This window comes from Abramis brama, assembly GCF_963993115.1.
Source record: "Abramis brama genome assembly, chromosome: 2".
Taxonomy (NCBI): Eukaryota; Metazoa; Chordata; class Actinopteri; order Cypriniformes; family Leuciscidae; genus Abramis; species Abramis brama.
Genome location: NC_139964.1, coordinates 38768409 through 38784275, shown reverse-complemented (window position 1 = coordinate 38784275; position 15867 = coordinate 38768409). Strand labels below are relative to the sequence as shown.

Genomic DNA, 15867 nt, shown 5'->3' with positions numbered 1-15867 from the left:
GCCAGAATGCATAACACACACAGGACAAAAGCTTAAGTGATTCATTCCCACATTTAAATGCAGTTGCCAAAACTTGGCAGTGTGTATGTGGGCATAGATTCCTTCAATTGCAAGTTCAAGTTCCAAGTTCTTTTGGTAATGCTTTGAGACTTTAAGCCTACATAAGTGTGTTTATTTATGATGGAGTTCGCCATGGAATGTTGCTAAGAGACGTCAGTATGATGCACTGCATTTAACTGTATTTGCACAACTAATAACTATATTAAAGTTGTTACTGTTTAGCACTGTTTACATTCACACAGTACTTTACTCAATTGCATGATCCAAGTCATTTATTTGTTTTCAATGTTACATTTTCAGAATAAGGCCCTTTGTGTGTTGTAAGGCAGGCAACACATGGACAGGCAGACAGCTTTTGGAAAACCCATATCTCCATCTGCATATCTTAAGTCACTCTTAATTTTCATGTGATGGCTTCTGTTTCTTGTTTTCTTCAACTTTTTTTTTCATTCTGTCTGTCTTTCAGGCAGACGTGTCGGTGGAGGCGATGAGACAGCACTTTCAGGAGACGTCTCTGGAGTACGTTTGCAAGCTGCAGGAGATACAGGAGAGAAAGAAGTTTGAGTGTGTTGAGCCTGTGAGTGCATGACCCTTCATCCAGATGGTCATTCAACTTGATTTGTTTCAACATGGTTTGCTTTCTTGTTTGTCTATCAACAGCATTTGGTATGGTTTCACATGCCACTAAAAAGAAAGGAAACACATTTAATGAAATAACTCTCAATGCTGTGAAGCGATTGTAAAGCACCAGAATACACGTTACAAATATACATTTATTAATGTATTTATACATATACACTATTTCATCTGTATTGTCATAACACTTAGTAAAAAGCTGCCGTGTGCACCAAATAGAATAACAAAAATAAGGGCTATGTTTGGAATGGCATACTGGCATAATACTCTTACTATTTCTTGTAATGTTGTAAGTTTGCAAATTTTATACAAAACTGAGTTGATGAATAAATTAAACTTTGATTATAAAATGAAAGTGGACACTATGTATATACAGGTTAGTTACATAATAACAATATTGGTAACCATAATCCTATTTACACTAGTATGTTATGCTCACCAAGGCTGCTAGCCTGGTTAAAACCAGACCATTCTCAGTAGTAACTGAGTTATAGTCTGGCAAAGCTTCTTTAATAACTCATTTCCAAAGGGGCGTCACCAACGGACGTCGCTCAAATGCCTCTGGGCGCAATTGGATAGACCTAAAACTCCTAAAACCAATCAGCGCGATCGGCATCATGTAAAGCCATATGCTGTGTCCCACTAGTTACACTACGCCATAAAAGTATGTACTCTTTTTGTGAAGAAAATGTATTTACTTTTGAATGTGTAGCAAAAAAGTAGGCAAGCTTTGGGACATACTACTTCGTCATCTTTATCGGACGGATCTGTCGTGTGCATCCTGTCACATAAACTGCCCTGTCAATCATCTTGTCAGTTAAAATCCTCTATTAAATCTAATTTAATTTCCTACCGTTTCGGAGAGAAATGTAGTAGCACGTTCATCTGCCAGTGGGTCTTTCATGGAGACTGTCCTCATGTGTTTGCACTTTGAATATAATAATGCATTTAGAAGTTGGTGCGCTTCACCAACAGACGTCACTCAAATGCCTCTGGGCGCAATTGGATAGGCTAGACCTAAAACCAATCAGAGCGATCGTCATCATGTAAAGCCCGCCTCAACGTTTCTGATTGGTGCCGCGATTGCGACGGCATGGAAATGGGCTTGAATGAGCTCTTTGCCAGACTACTTGCAGAGCAAATCTAAATTTGCCGGAAGTTGTCTGGGTTTTCCCAGGCTACAAGGCTGCATTTATTTGTTTAAAAATACTGAGGAAAAAGTGTAGCCTACCATATATCAAATAAATAAATGAAATAGAATTATATTCAGTGAGAGCTGTAAGTACAGCATGGTTACATTTGGTGCAATTACCACACACAAAAGCCTCTTTTAAATATGGGTTTGTCCAGGCCATTTGCAAGTGGGTCTATTTGGGCCCGCATTCTCACTAATTCACCTAGGATAACACAATTTAATAGTTTGCATAAGCACATAAATTAGTATCCTTCTAATTTAGCTGAGTGTTTTAGCAGAGCAAATATTTACCTGATTACTTTCCAGTTTATGGATGTCTGACTTTCTACTTACATGAAACCGTGTTCTTTGACATCACATTGTCTTACACATTGATTTAGACACAAAAACATATATGAACATGGTAATGTCTGTCCTAGTGGATATAAGTATAAGTTTTTTTTTTTTTTTTTTCTCATTCCCTTCTTCCCCTCTCTCTCTCTCTTGTGCAGATGCTGGCATTCTTTCAGACTGTATTTACTTTCTATCATCAGGGATATGAGTTGGCCAAAGATTTTGATCATTACAAAAAGGCCCTTCAAATCAATATTCAAAATGTAAGTAAAAACTTTCATAATATTTTTTACTTTCATACACTAAACTTTAAATCTTTTTTTGAACGATTTACTCGTAAAGATATATAAAAATAAATAAATAATAATAATATATATATATATATATATATATATATATATATAATATTATTATTATTATTATTATTATTATTATTTATTTTTATTTATTTTATTTCATATATACAATGAATGAGTAAAATATTAAACATAAAAAGCATATAAACTGTTTATCAACACATGTAGAGTGATTTGCCCAGATGTGTCAGCCTTCACTCACGTTCTTCTTGTTAATGTTATTGGCTCGCTGAGTGACATGGAAAGAGAGTTACCAAGACAGGATACAGCAGCGTTTTGAGAGGGCCAAGGTTTCCAAGGGAAACTTAAAGGCCTTTGTTTGCATTGACCTTCCATTGTGTTTAACTCCTAAGCCGGAAGTTTGAGAGCCGACTTCCTCCCTTGTCCTATTTGATTGGACCGCGTCACTGCCCTCGCTGGTGTTTTGTTTTGAATCAGTTATAAATCACTTGTGATGGTCAGGGTCAGAGTTCTGTGGATGATTAGATTGAAAACATGGATTAGAATGTTTAAGCACATTGAGGTGTTTTTTTTATGGATTGAGTAATTTCCTAATGTGTTCCAAAGATTTTGGGAATTCCATCAGTGTAAATTCCCAGTTACCAGGCCCTCACAGAATTTGTAAAACTTACTCAATGATTGTGTTATTTTGTTGTGCCTCTGCTTTCAGACTCGGAGTCGTTTTGAGGGCACACGCTCTGAGGTGTTTGAGTTATTGAAGAGAATCAAAGAGTCGCCACAGGAGTACAGACAGACCAGCCCCATCAGCAGCGAGGGCTATCTTTACATGCAGGAGAAGCGTACGCAAGACAATTTTTATGATGGAACTCTTTTGTGCCTATTACTTTTACTGACTGTCATGCCATCTATCCTGCGCTTTGCTGGCTGCATTACTGATAGTTATTGCTATTTCTGCAGGACCTCCTCCTTTTGGATCCAGCTGGGTGAAACGCTATTGCACGTTTGTCAAAGAACAAAAAATTTTACACATGAAAACGTTTGACCAGAGATCAGGCGGGAAGCTTGTAAGTTCTCATCACACGTGACACATTAGTCTTGATAATGGCATGTTTCATATAATAGTAATGTATTGCCGATCTGCTGTTCACAGAATGTTCTGTATCCTTTCAGGGTGAGACGGACTCTGTTACAATGAAGTCTTGTGTCCGCAAAACCACAGACACACTTGACAGGAGGTTCTGCCTAGACATAGAGATCACAGATCGGTATGTTGGCCATGCCTCCAGTTATAATGGTTTGCATGAATAAATGTAATGATGCGTTTCTGATTCACAAGAAATAATGTCGTTTATGCATCAAAAATAAAAACTTTTACAATGTTTTACTATGACTCACTTGTAACCCAGTATTCCTTGACAAGTAGATTTTTTTTGCTTAAAGGGGAAATGAAATAGAAAATCAAAATGTCCTATTTACACATCATAGTTTACTTACTGCAAGTTTCTTACCCAGCTAACTCCACTGTTGTAAATAAATTGAATTCAGTTGAAACGCCCCTTAACAGGCGCATGTAAATCAAGGATGTGTACTCTTAACAACTCATGTCTGTCCACCGATCACAAGAGTGGTACTGCTGTTGAGCAAAACCTTCGGAAGTTATTTTGTCCCTGGATATAGACAAACTGCACTTCCAAAAATGCTGCATACACTCCCAAGAGATCAAACTATTAGAAATGCAAGTTTTAAGTTTATTTTTAACAGCTGGCCTTAGTGATTGAAAGAGAATGGTTTTTGTTTGGTCATCTCATTTCTGAACGGACTCTTCATTTTTTTTTATTAATCTCAACAAGCTGACAGTTCTTCTAAATATCTTGTATTGCAAGCTACACCAGTGGCAAGTATTTTGTCTTCAGAAGCAATCATTGTGGTTGCATTGGATATTTTTTTGCCAATCAGTTTGCCACGTTTTTTTTTGACAGAGAGTGAACATAATATAAAGATCTGAAAATGCATTTTATGAAAACAAATCAGACAAAATTAGTCGTTTTTGATTGTTAAGGTTTATACATTTAACTTATGATGATAATAAACAGGAAAAGAAAAACAATAGGACCGTAAATCCCTCTGAAACTACTGGGTTTAACATGAGTGCGAGACAAATTAGATTCATTGGTACTACATCTCATTTGTCAGAGGATAATGAAAATCTAAATATTTTGATCATCCAGGATACGCTCAGAACCCTCATTAATCAAAGCCAAAGCTGAACCGGGCAGAGTGTATGATGAACGCTAATCGTTTGCTTCATGAGGCTGGTTGGTGGAATCTTTTAAATAGCACATCAGAATGTTTCCAAATTAGGATATGACTCAATATCAAAATGAATATGCCTTTGATTTCCATAATCCAATGTATTTCCAAGTGAAAAGGATCTTAAACAAGAAAAAAAAAGACTGGATTTGGTCCGTTTCGAATTGATGGCACAGTCAAAGTTAAAAGACAACCCCAGATTTGCACCATAAAAGCTGCATGTGTGCTAGAGCTGCACAATTCATTTTTTAAAAGATCGCAATCGCGATTCAAACTCCCACGCGATCTCATTCCTAAATGACAACATTTCGCCTGTGTCTATTAAACCTGGAACGCTGGAACGTTCAGATCTGCGTCTGCGCTACCGCTGATCCAGAGAGAGCAGTTGTTATATATAGTGTAAATATGAAACAGCTTCACAAACAGTCTTTTAAACCACACAGTATCATTTCTGTGTTAAAATATTCATATATTCACAGAAGAACTGAAATAAAAGTTTATAGTTCAGACATACGTAAACACTATCAAAATAGAGTAAATCACCTTTTGAAAGTACATAACTTGACACTTCAAATAACAGTTGTATACAGTATATTACGTTGTTACGCCACCAGGTGGTGACAAGAGACTGTTAAAAAAATCTGTTTGTCATTGAATCATTCATTTAATAACAGATTTGTTAAAAAAAAAAAAAAAAAAACTTGATTAATGTTCCCAGTAATGAAACAATGAAGTATTTATGAGTGAGTCATTGAATCATTCATTCAAACCATTCATTTTTTTCAAATAATTCATTCGGATTTTAAATAGACTCCAGCATTTATCTTTTTTCAGAAACTCTTGTAAATGACATATTATTTTGTTTAGTTGTCTGTTCAGAATCGTGAAAGAATTGTGATCTCTGTTTGAAACCAAAAATCGTGCAGCACTATTGTGTACCTTTCTCCTGTATGTAAAGATAGCCCTCGCTTCTGAAGGGACTGGTCTGTCTGTATTCCTTTTATTCTCTTCGTTAACTTAACTTCATTAGCACTCAAAGTGTGTGCCCTCAAAACAACTCTGTGTCTGATCCAGAGGCACAACCTTAAAATAATAGAAACATGAAATGGAAAGGCACTTTACAGTTACTACATTTTGATAAAACAATTTTGGAGCTGTTGAGAAATGAATCATGCACTAAAAGACAAATAATCTACAATAAACGGGTAGTTGTGTTCAGTTTTATATATAGCAGCAGGCTAAGTCTGTGTTGTTTTTTTTCTTTTTTTTTTCTAGACCAGGCACAGTGCTGACAGTCCAGGCAATCTCAGAAGATGACCACAGATTCTGGATGCATGCGATGGGAGGAAAGGAGCCGGTGTGTCAATCCCTCACTTCAACTTCAAGCTATATTCAGTCAAAATAATTCTCTGATTATCAGTTGACAAAACATGAGGTTAATGTAAATTGTAGCAATATTGAAAAACATCATCTACCGACCCCAAACTTTTGAATGGTAGTGTGTACTTCAAAGCATTTTAATGATCATTAATAGTCTCTTGACTATTATATAAATTCAGTTCTGTTTGGTGTAATGTGTTTCATGCTGGTATGGTTTGTGTTTTCTGATGTTTATCTCTCACGCACAGATGCAGTATCTCAACCGAACACATTCAAGAGAAAGAGGAAGTGAGTGAACTCAAATTAATATCATATCAGAGCTACTGTTTATAGCTGAAGTTTACCTTTAATTGTAGTGCTTATGCACAAACAAACAAAAATGTATTTGTATGCTTGTATTTATTGATGGTGCATATATTATGATGACATTTGTGTGTTCCATAGTCGATGCCCAGTTGGATGATGTGGGAATAAGCTTTGTGAAAAATTCCATAAACGCCATTGAAGCCAGAGGTAAATCCCAGTAATGTTTTAATATATGAAAAGCATATACAAAATAAGTAACAGCATGTTGTAATGCATATAAAAACATCAGGCATTATTTACAGTTTATTGTCTATCAACAAAGGAAAACGTCTGCTAAAACCTTCAGTAAGGTTACATACTGTAGTAACACCCTCTGAACACTAGAGAGCAGAATGATCTAGCAGTTTTTCTCAGCCCAAACCAACAACCTGTTGTGCTTCATTCTGGATAATGCAGGAAAAGCTTGGTGTGCTATTTAGTTTTTCCAGATCAGCTGGGATGGTTATAGAGTACCTAACTGCTATTGTTTTGTTTGTTTTTTTGCAGGTATTAATGACCAGGGTCTGTACAGAGTGGTTGGAGTCAGTTCAAAAGTACAGAAGCTTGTCAGTTTTATGATTGGTAAGTTGAGCGTCGTATTATAGGTCTGTAATTGTTGGTCAGATTTAGCCCCATTATTGTATCTAGAGCCAGTGTCCTATTGAGTCTCATTGGCATTCAGACATTCATCTTGTCTGGTGTCTGTCTGTATGTCCCTTTGTCCTGTCCTTCAGGTGACACCTGACTCCATTACTGCAGGCAGGCAATCAGATTTCTGGACAGATCTCTCTCTCTCTCTCTCTCTCTCTCTCGCTTTCTCTCTCTTTTCCTTGATCCTATTTCGCCTCTCCCAAAAACCCGACACGATCTGATCACGCTCTATCATCATCTCTCTTATGCTCCTGTTCCATGCTCATCTATGTTTCTTTCTTTCTTTCTTTTGGGTTCTCTCTCTCTCTCTCCTCCAGTCGTAGCATGAGCTGGTATCTCTCTGCTCTGAATGCTAAATGCTGTGTCGAGTCGGCAGGCTGCCTGTGCCCCTGCTGCTACATGAACTCAGCCACTCCAGAGTCTAATAGCCATTAACACTCTATACGGATCCACTGTCCTCATCTGAGAACAGCCTGAGCCCTTGTAGTTGGTTCATGAACTTAAAAACCTGCCAAATGTCCAGAGCACAACCAACTATCCATCTCATTTTCAAATTCAGAGCACTGTCATTAACAGGTTCTGCTGTCGCTGGATTATATCCACACATTCTCTTTATTTAAAGGGACAGTTCATCCAAAAATGAAAATCATTTAATCATCATTTGTTGTTCCAAACCTGTATGCATTTCTTTCTTCTGTGGAACATAAGAGAAGATATTTTAAAGAATATTTGTAACCAGTTTCTTTCCCCATTGACTTCCATTCCATTCTATTTGTTATCCATACAATGGAAGTCAATTGGAAACCGAACTATTTGATTACCAACATTCTTCAAAATATATTCTTTTGTGTCCCACGGAATAAGGAAATTCATACAAGTTTGAAACAACTTTAGGGCGAATAAATGATGTCGGAATTTTTGGGTGGACTAAAGCTTTAAGGTCTACACAATTAGAATTATGCATTTAGATTTTTTTTTTAATGATGTAGGATTATGTAAGTGAATCTTTACAAAGAAATATAATACTATACGTTAGTATCCAGATGAATCCGTTCCACAGCGATATAATCATAACGCCTGTATCCCAATTTCAATTGCTATATTTGTTTTATTGACAGACTCTTTCTCACAATGTGACTTAGGAGGATGAGCATGCATTATGTTGTATTGAGATGACGGTAGAATGCAAATTAAGTGTTAAGATGAAACCACATAGTGCGAAAACGTTATCTGTATCAGAGACGTGATGTGCTCACAAGTCATAACACTTAAGGATTCGTTGTGCTCACAGGAACACTGGTTGAAAACTCAGGTAGTTGACATGCCATTTTAATAAAGCAATAAGCCATGAGAGGCCAAGCGACTGTTATCATTTATTAACAACATTTGCAGAACCTGCAGAACAACTTCTAGTTATACAAAATAATCACAATCACAACAAAAAAAAATAAGCAGCAAAACTCTTTTGAACATTGATAATAATAAGAAATGTTTCTTGAGCACCAAATCAGTTTCTTGAGCATTGAAGACTGGAGTAATGAAAATGCAGCTTTTGCTACTAAATGACATATTCAAATATATTCAAATTAAAAGTTTAATTTGAAGTAATATTGCACAGTTTTGCTGTGTTTTTGATCAAATGAATGTAGACTTCTGCAAAACTTATTTCAAAAATAGTTTTACTCCAAACTTTCAACAGTAGTTTCGAGTTTGTGTATACAGTCTGTGTATTCCAGGCTGTCTGAGGGTTGAGTTGAGGTTCTAGAACACCAGCGTTTTAAAGGAGAGCAGAACTGGGAAAGAGAGAATTTATCTCTGTCTCAATCTCTTCTCTGCTGTGTGTGTCGTCAACAGCGGACTGCATTATAAAATGTAAATAGTTTAGAACAGGTTGGAGCACGTTGAATTCAGCGACTTGACTGAATTCAATCAGACTTGCAGTTTAAGACAGAGAATATTTATATGCCTTTGCAAATGGCACACAGTGATTCAAACTATATTTGCTTATATAAATGTTGTATATAAGTGACCTAAGACATTTTTTGATTATCTACTGTGTTAAAAACACACTCAGACATTACCATGGTAACAACCAGACAGAGGTGTGATTGTCAGTGCTTTGGCTGAATTCTTCAAAAGTTACAAACTCAAAGCAGAAAATTTTAAACATTTGCATACTCTTTGTCCAACCTCCTTGCAGGAAAGTATTTATAGCTCCATAAACCCATATGTGAGCAGTGATACTACCTCAAATGTAGAAGGGAAATTAACTGAATGAATCAGTTCTCCATATGTCCTCCCCTCAAATCGTCCGTACTCTGACCCTCAGCCCTTTCTCTGTCTTACTTTCTTTATCTTTCTCATTGTACTTCATCTATACTGAGCATCCTAATCGGGTCCTAGTAGGGTTACACTAAAACTGGCTCAGAAATGTTTTACCACGAGTTTATCATTTATTTCTGCTTTTTTCTTTTCTTTTCTTTAATCGCAATTTTAGGCATTACAGGGATTATTCAAAACAAATAAATAGAAAAGAACAAAGGCAGGTTAGCACATCACAAGTCAAACATACAAGTGAAACCTCCATCTGAATCCCTTATTTCTGCTTCTTTTAAATGTGTTTTGTGTTTATTTTGATTGTATCATTTTACTGTTGTCCCAGACTTTTCAAAATGCACTACTGTTGAAAAGTTTAGGGTCTTTTTTTAAAGAAATTAATACTTTTATCCAGCATTCATAATGTTGCAAAATTACAGTTCAAATGAAGGCTGTTCTTTTGAACTTTCTTATTCATCAAATAATCCAAGAATCCTGAATATTTTTATCATAGTTTCCACAAAAATTGTAATGTTTCACAATATTAATGTTTTACTGTGCAGCCATCACATGCAGCTTTGATGACCAAACAAGACAATTAAACAAATTTAAATAATCTTACCGATGTAAGGGGATTTACAGTCAAAGACCCAGAACCAGATATGATGAATGAATAACCGGAGTCAGAATTATAATAAATTGAAGAAAAGTTTTACTGAAGATAGTTTGCAGTTTCATCAGCAGAAGTCGGCTTCAAGACTCACACAGGGTTCATAGGCCGCCCCGCTTACAGTTAGAAAGATCACAGCAGTTATACCATTTCCAAGGTCTAAGCTACATCCTTGCTTCAGGTTGAATGATTCTCATTGGCTAAGAAATAGATAGACATAGTAATTTTCCACACATATACAGATAGACTGAAGCATATCTCCATCGATTATGCAGCTGACACTCCGACCCTGAAGTCAGGCACGTCGTGACCTTCCAGGTCGCAGATTTGGGTTGCTGGGCGCCAGCATGTCCAGAACAACAACTCAGTCAATCTCCAATAATGCCAGTTGTTCCTTAACCTGTAACCAAGAAGACTAACACACACACCGACACACAGCTTCTTCAAGGTTGGATTTGGCCAGGCTCTAACTATAAACAGGAGAGTCTTCTCAAAACATCAAGATAATACATTCTTTCTCTCAAGGAGAGGACACTTTAATATAACTGGAAAGTAAGGCTTTAACTGAGAAATGGTCCCTTAAACTATAGACTTCAATGACCCCTGTGACCATTGCTGGCAGAGTACCCTAGAAAAGCAGATAAATGTATTGACATGTTAAAGAAGTCCATACTTCATTTCTGGAAGCCGGGCTAAATAAGCAAGCGCTGTTACAGCATTCAGATATCAAATACAGACATTAGAGAATACTCTACAAGAACATTGCAGTAATCACACTGGTAGCTTCTATAACAAAGTAAAATCTCATAAGCTTAGAGAAGTCATTCAACTCGTGTGATGTTTAGAAGGAAAAATATGGATTAGGCTAATACCTTGATTATAATCACTCATTAGATAGGAGCAATAGATCCAAAATAATCCACCCCCTTCACCGACCATAGTTTTTTGCCCTCTAATAAAGATTATTTCTTATTTCTAGATCTTAATTCTTTATTGTTTTGTGATCTGCAGATGAGAAGAGCAATGAAATAGATTTAGCAGCCTGTGAGGACTGGGATGTCAAAACCATCACCAGTGCTTTAAAGCTTTACCTGAGGTGAGTTTGTACTTTCTACATTCCGTTTCTGTTTGCAGATAATAAACACAACATAGTTTCTATATATCCTTTCTCTAAATGTACTGATTGTAATTTGACAGAATAGGCCTACACCATTCAGCATTAAGACAATTGCTTGTTTCTAAGTAAACTTTAGTTTAAAGCTAACTTCAAGTGTGAATCCTCAGAAAGAAACTTATGGGCCTTTTCATTTATAAATCGATTTAAATCTCAAATAAAAGTATCAAGGATATATGTGTTCATGTGAAATGTCAGGGTTTTTTTAGTGAATTTCACAGTGGGACATTCCTTTCAGTGATAAAATATGTATATTTCAACATTTAATTAATATTGCTTTTAGCTGATTTCTGTAATTGATGTGTAACAATAGAATAGCACAAGGCAGCTTTTGTAATGCAGCAGAAAAAGAGTTATATGTGTGTTTTGTCTTTGTACTGCACTACAAGTATGAATGATATTGGTGTGCTCATTTTGGGCTAACGGTGCTGGGACGTGTGCCAGATACTGAGCGAAAGTACCTTCAGATGAACTTGGTTATCACAGTGTGTATGTGTGTTTGTGTGCTCATCTAATTTCTTGCAGTGATCAGCCACATTAATCATAGTGTTGTGTATATAATAATGCCCAATAAAGCCGATAAATCTCTCCCTCTCTCTCTCTCTCTCTCTCTCTCTCTCTCTCTGTCTCTCAAGGAGCCTTCCAGAGCCACTAATGACATACGAGCTGTATAAGGAGTTCATCGTCCCTGCAAGTAAGGTCTTTGTCCTTGCTTAGACAATAATCAAGCAATACCCAATCAATTACTTGACAAATGCCATACGATTATAATATGTGCATGTCAGTGAGAAAAGAGCTTATGATTTGTGAAACTCTTAAGGGGGGTAAATGCTTGTCAAAAGTATCACTGAATTAAATTCTGTTGAAGGACATCTGAAATATGAAAATGACTGCCAAAGATGGTTGTCCTCAGAAGGTTGTCGTAGGTTATGGTAGATGTTGTAAGTCAATAGAGGCAGGCCTAAACTTACTGTTAGTTATTTTGCTTTTGACAGGCCCACAGGGACTTATTGTATTCAGGTCCCCCTGGAGCAACATTTAGCCACTACTCCGCTTCGGCCAATACAGTTACACCCAGTGTTGTTATTGTTAGCTAAAACTATTAAAAATGATTTATACAGCTGAAATTAAATAAAATATAAATATTACATGAAAAACGCAAATAAACTGAACTGAATTAACTGAAATATGTTAAAGTTGAAGTACTAAATTACTAAAACTGAAATGAAAATAAATTAAAGCTAAATAGAAATGAAATTAACTAAAACTAATAAAAATGACAAGCACATGACTAAATTATGAAATTAAAAACAAAAATTATCGAAACATGAAACATAACAGTAATTAAAATAGAAACTGAAAATATAAAAATAAAAGCTAATTTAAAATATTAATAAAAACTATATATTTTTTTTAATTTTATTTTGCAGCCAGGGTGGTCTAGCAACTCTCCGTTGACTTTCGAGCTGGAAAAACCAAACTCTAGTCAGGCTCACATAAATGCGCACCTGGTGGCCAATATTCACTGATTTTGCATTCAATCAGTAAGAGCAGAGTGTGAAGGTTGAATTAGCTGAGCAATAGCACAGCTGGACATAAAAAATTGTATTCCACACAACATAATGGGAGATATCAGAATACAAAAGAGGACAAATGTTGGTGTGCGTCTCGCTGGCTCATCTCTGACCAGGACAGGAAATCTTTGTGGTGTATCGAGAGCTATGGTATCTAGGGTAATGTCGGCATACCACCACGAAGGACGAACCACATCCAACAGGAGTAACTTTCCAGCTGCCCAAATCACTGCAGAATTAAATACGCACCTTGACCCTCCTGCTTCCACCAAAACTGTTCAACGGGAGCTCCAAGGAGTCAATATTCATGGTCGGGCTGCTATAGCCAATGTTGGTTTCAGTGGTCCCAACAGTGCAAATCTTGGGCTGTGGACCATGTACAATATGCATTGTTCTCTGATGAGTCCACCTTCACTGTCTTTCCCACATCTTTAAGAGTTACGGTGTGGAGAAGCCCTAAAGAGGCTCAACACCCGGACTGTTGCTGCCCAGAGTGAAGCACAGGGTGGATCAGTGATGGTTTGGGTCTATTTATATGGTTTGGGTCTAATATAATTGCATTCCCTACTGTGCTTGATGGGCGCGTCACTTTCAATGACTACTGAACCGTTCTGGAGGAACATGTGCACCTAATGGGTACAAACATTGTACCCTGAAGGGGTGCTGTGCATCAGCATGATAATGCACCAATACACACAGCAAGACTTGTGGCAGAATGGTGTAAAGTTGAACATCTCCCATGACCTGCACAGTCACCAGATCTGAATATTTTTGAGCCACTTTGGGGTATTTTGGAGGAGCAAGTCAGAAAAGGTTTTCCTCCACCAGCATCACATGGTGTCCTGGTCACTGTTCAGGAAGAGGAACGGCTCAAAATCCCTCTGGCCACTGTGAAGGACATGAATGTGTCATTCCCAAGATGAACTGATGCTGTTTGACCGCAAAAGAAGGCCCTACACCATATTAATAAATTATAGTGGTCTAAAACAGGTGTTTCGGGATATAACACCTTTATATAAATAATACAAAAGTAACACTGATTACACCAGCCGTAATAAAACATCAAAACCTGAAAGGATTGGGAGTTGAACAAATTTAAAATATCATATTATATTTTAATTTATTTACTGGACCAACTTTGAGCAGTATCTTGAGATGCTTCTTTTTTAGGAGTGTCTATGCTGGTCATTTGTAGGCTAGTTTTCCTGTACTGTTTGGTCCTACTAATTCAATAATATTTAAATATATATTTATTTTAATTAATTATATTACGTTTAAAACAATAAATACATTTTATTTATTTTCTAAATAATTTATACATAGGTGAAATGTATATTTGTCTACAAAACTAATTACAAACATTTAAGCATATGCATTTACATGTAAGTTCATGGAAACAAATTCAGCCAGATGTGTCCAGACTTTTGACTGGTAGTGTTTGTATTCAGCCTTTAAAAAAAAAAAAAAAACGGATCAGGTACTTTTGGTACATTGAGTGCAGAGTATAACACTCATATTACTCTTATTGTAAAGTGTAAACTGTGATACTGCATGTTTCATGATGTCTTCTAAAACCCCCATTTTTCTCTCTCTCTCTCTCTCTCTCTCTCTCTCTCTCTCTCTCTCTCTCTCTCTCTCTCTCTCTCTCTCTCTCTCTCTCTCTCTCTCTCTCTCTCTCTCTCTCTCTCTCTCTCTCTCTCTCTCTCTCTCTCTCTCTCTCTCTCTCTCTCTCTCTCTCTCTCTCTCTCTCTCTCTCTCTCTCTCTTTTGGTCTACACAGAGAGCGCTAGTCCAGAATCTAGAGTTCAGGCCATTCACTGTCTGGTTCATAAATTGCCAGAGAGGAACAGATTAGTGCTCAGTCTGGTAACCAAGCATCTCGCCAAGTGAGTGGAAGCTGTTTTTTCTCTCTCTTGTGCATACACAATTTTTTGTGTACATTCTCTATTTTATTTCTCCAACCTTTTACTTCTCTCGGCCGTCAGCCACTTTTTTTCTCTCATTATTTCTCCCTCTCTTCATGCTTACCTTCACTACACAAACACACACCCTTCTTACTGGCAGCACCAGTAGGCTACCTCTGTTGCTGAGCAACAGAGCAAACAGGCAGACAGCACTCTGGAGAGAAAAGAGACTGAGCAAAGAGACAACTCCACATGGACTTGCATAGTCTCCATGCTGTTATCTAGATCAACAATTTTGTTTTTCTAGAGAGAAAAAAGCCTTTACCATCTCCTTTACATCCAACAACTGCAAACTTAGAGAAGAGAGTTATGCAACAGCTTTCTGTTAAGAGATTAGATCGGGTAATATATTTCCAAAAAAAAAAAATGTTCGCTACCATTACAAGGCTTTACCTCAGGCCTAACATTTCTATATAATGTGAATGTAAGCAAATTGAGGATAAGCATATAATCTCTCTTAACCTCCGGCAATCAGTGACTGGGCAGCCGCATTTCCTCAAAATATAGAGTGGGATTTGCTGGCAGCCAAAGATGTGCAATTGGAAATTAAATTCAGGTTATCCGCCACTAAATTCCTCTTCCATCCACTCCAGCCCTCGCAGAATGCTTTAGGAGTTGGCGCAGTTGCACACCCATCAGAGATGGAGAGAAAAAAGCCAAATGTTGCCATGTTATCTGAAATATAATCAAAGAGGTGATTAATTGCTGTCTGTCTGTGGCATATATCTTTTCAAAGTGCATAATTTAAAAACGGTAAACTGACTTTTCAGGGCTGTTTATTCGCATTGTTCTGAAACAGGGACAAAATAGTTTGAAGTAAAAAAAAAAATAATACTTTTTTTAAGTTTATTAGTTAAAATGTTTTTGTTAATGTTATTTTGCATTTCTGAATCTTTTAAACTGTGTCAAAGTTGTCATTAATAACCATTTTTAGAGGAAGAAA

General features: G+C 36.8%; 1 protein-coding gene across 1 annotated transcript in view; it reads left to right on the top strand.

Annotated features, from left to right (window-relative positions):
* arhgap10 (Rho GTPase activating protein 10) overlaps window positions 1-15867 on the top strand; it is a 76676-nt gene that overhangs the window by 40649 nt on the left and 20160 nt on the right. Inside the window, exons 6-17 of the mRNA XM_084094954.1 lie at window positions 527-637; window positions 2383-2487; window positions 3251-3380; window positions 3499-3605; window positions 3712-3806; window positions 6127-6208; window positions 6480-6519; window positions 6676-6744; window positions 7084-7158; window positions 11225-11309; window positions 12023-12081; window positions 14741-14846. Of these exons, the coding sequence (XP_083951080.1) occupies window positions 527-637; window positions 2383-2487; window positions 3251-3380; window positions 3499-3605; window positions 3712-3806; window positions 6127-6208; window positions 6480-6519; window positions 6676-6744; window positions 7084-7158; window positions 11225-11309; window positions 12023-12081; window positions 14741-14846 (1064 nt within the window). The remainder of the gene's footprint in view (window positions 1-526; window positions 638-2382; window positions 2488-3250; window positions 3381-3498; window positions 3606-3711; window positions 3807-6126; window positions 6209-6479; window positions 6520-6675; window positions 6745-7083; window positions 7159-11224; window positions 11310-12022; window positions 12082-14740; window positions 14847-15867) is intronic.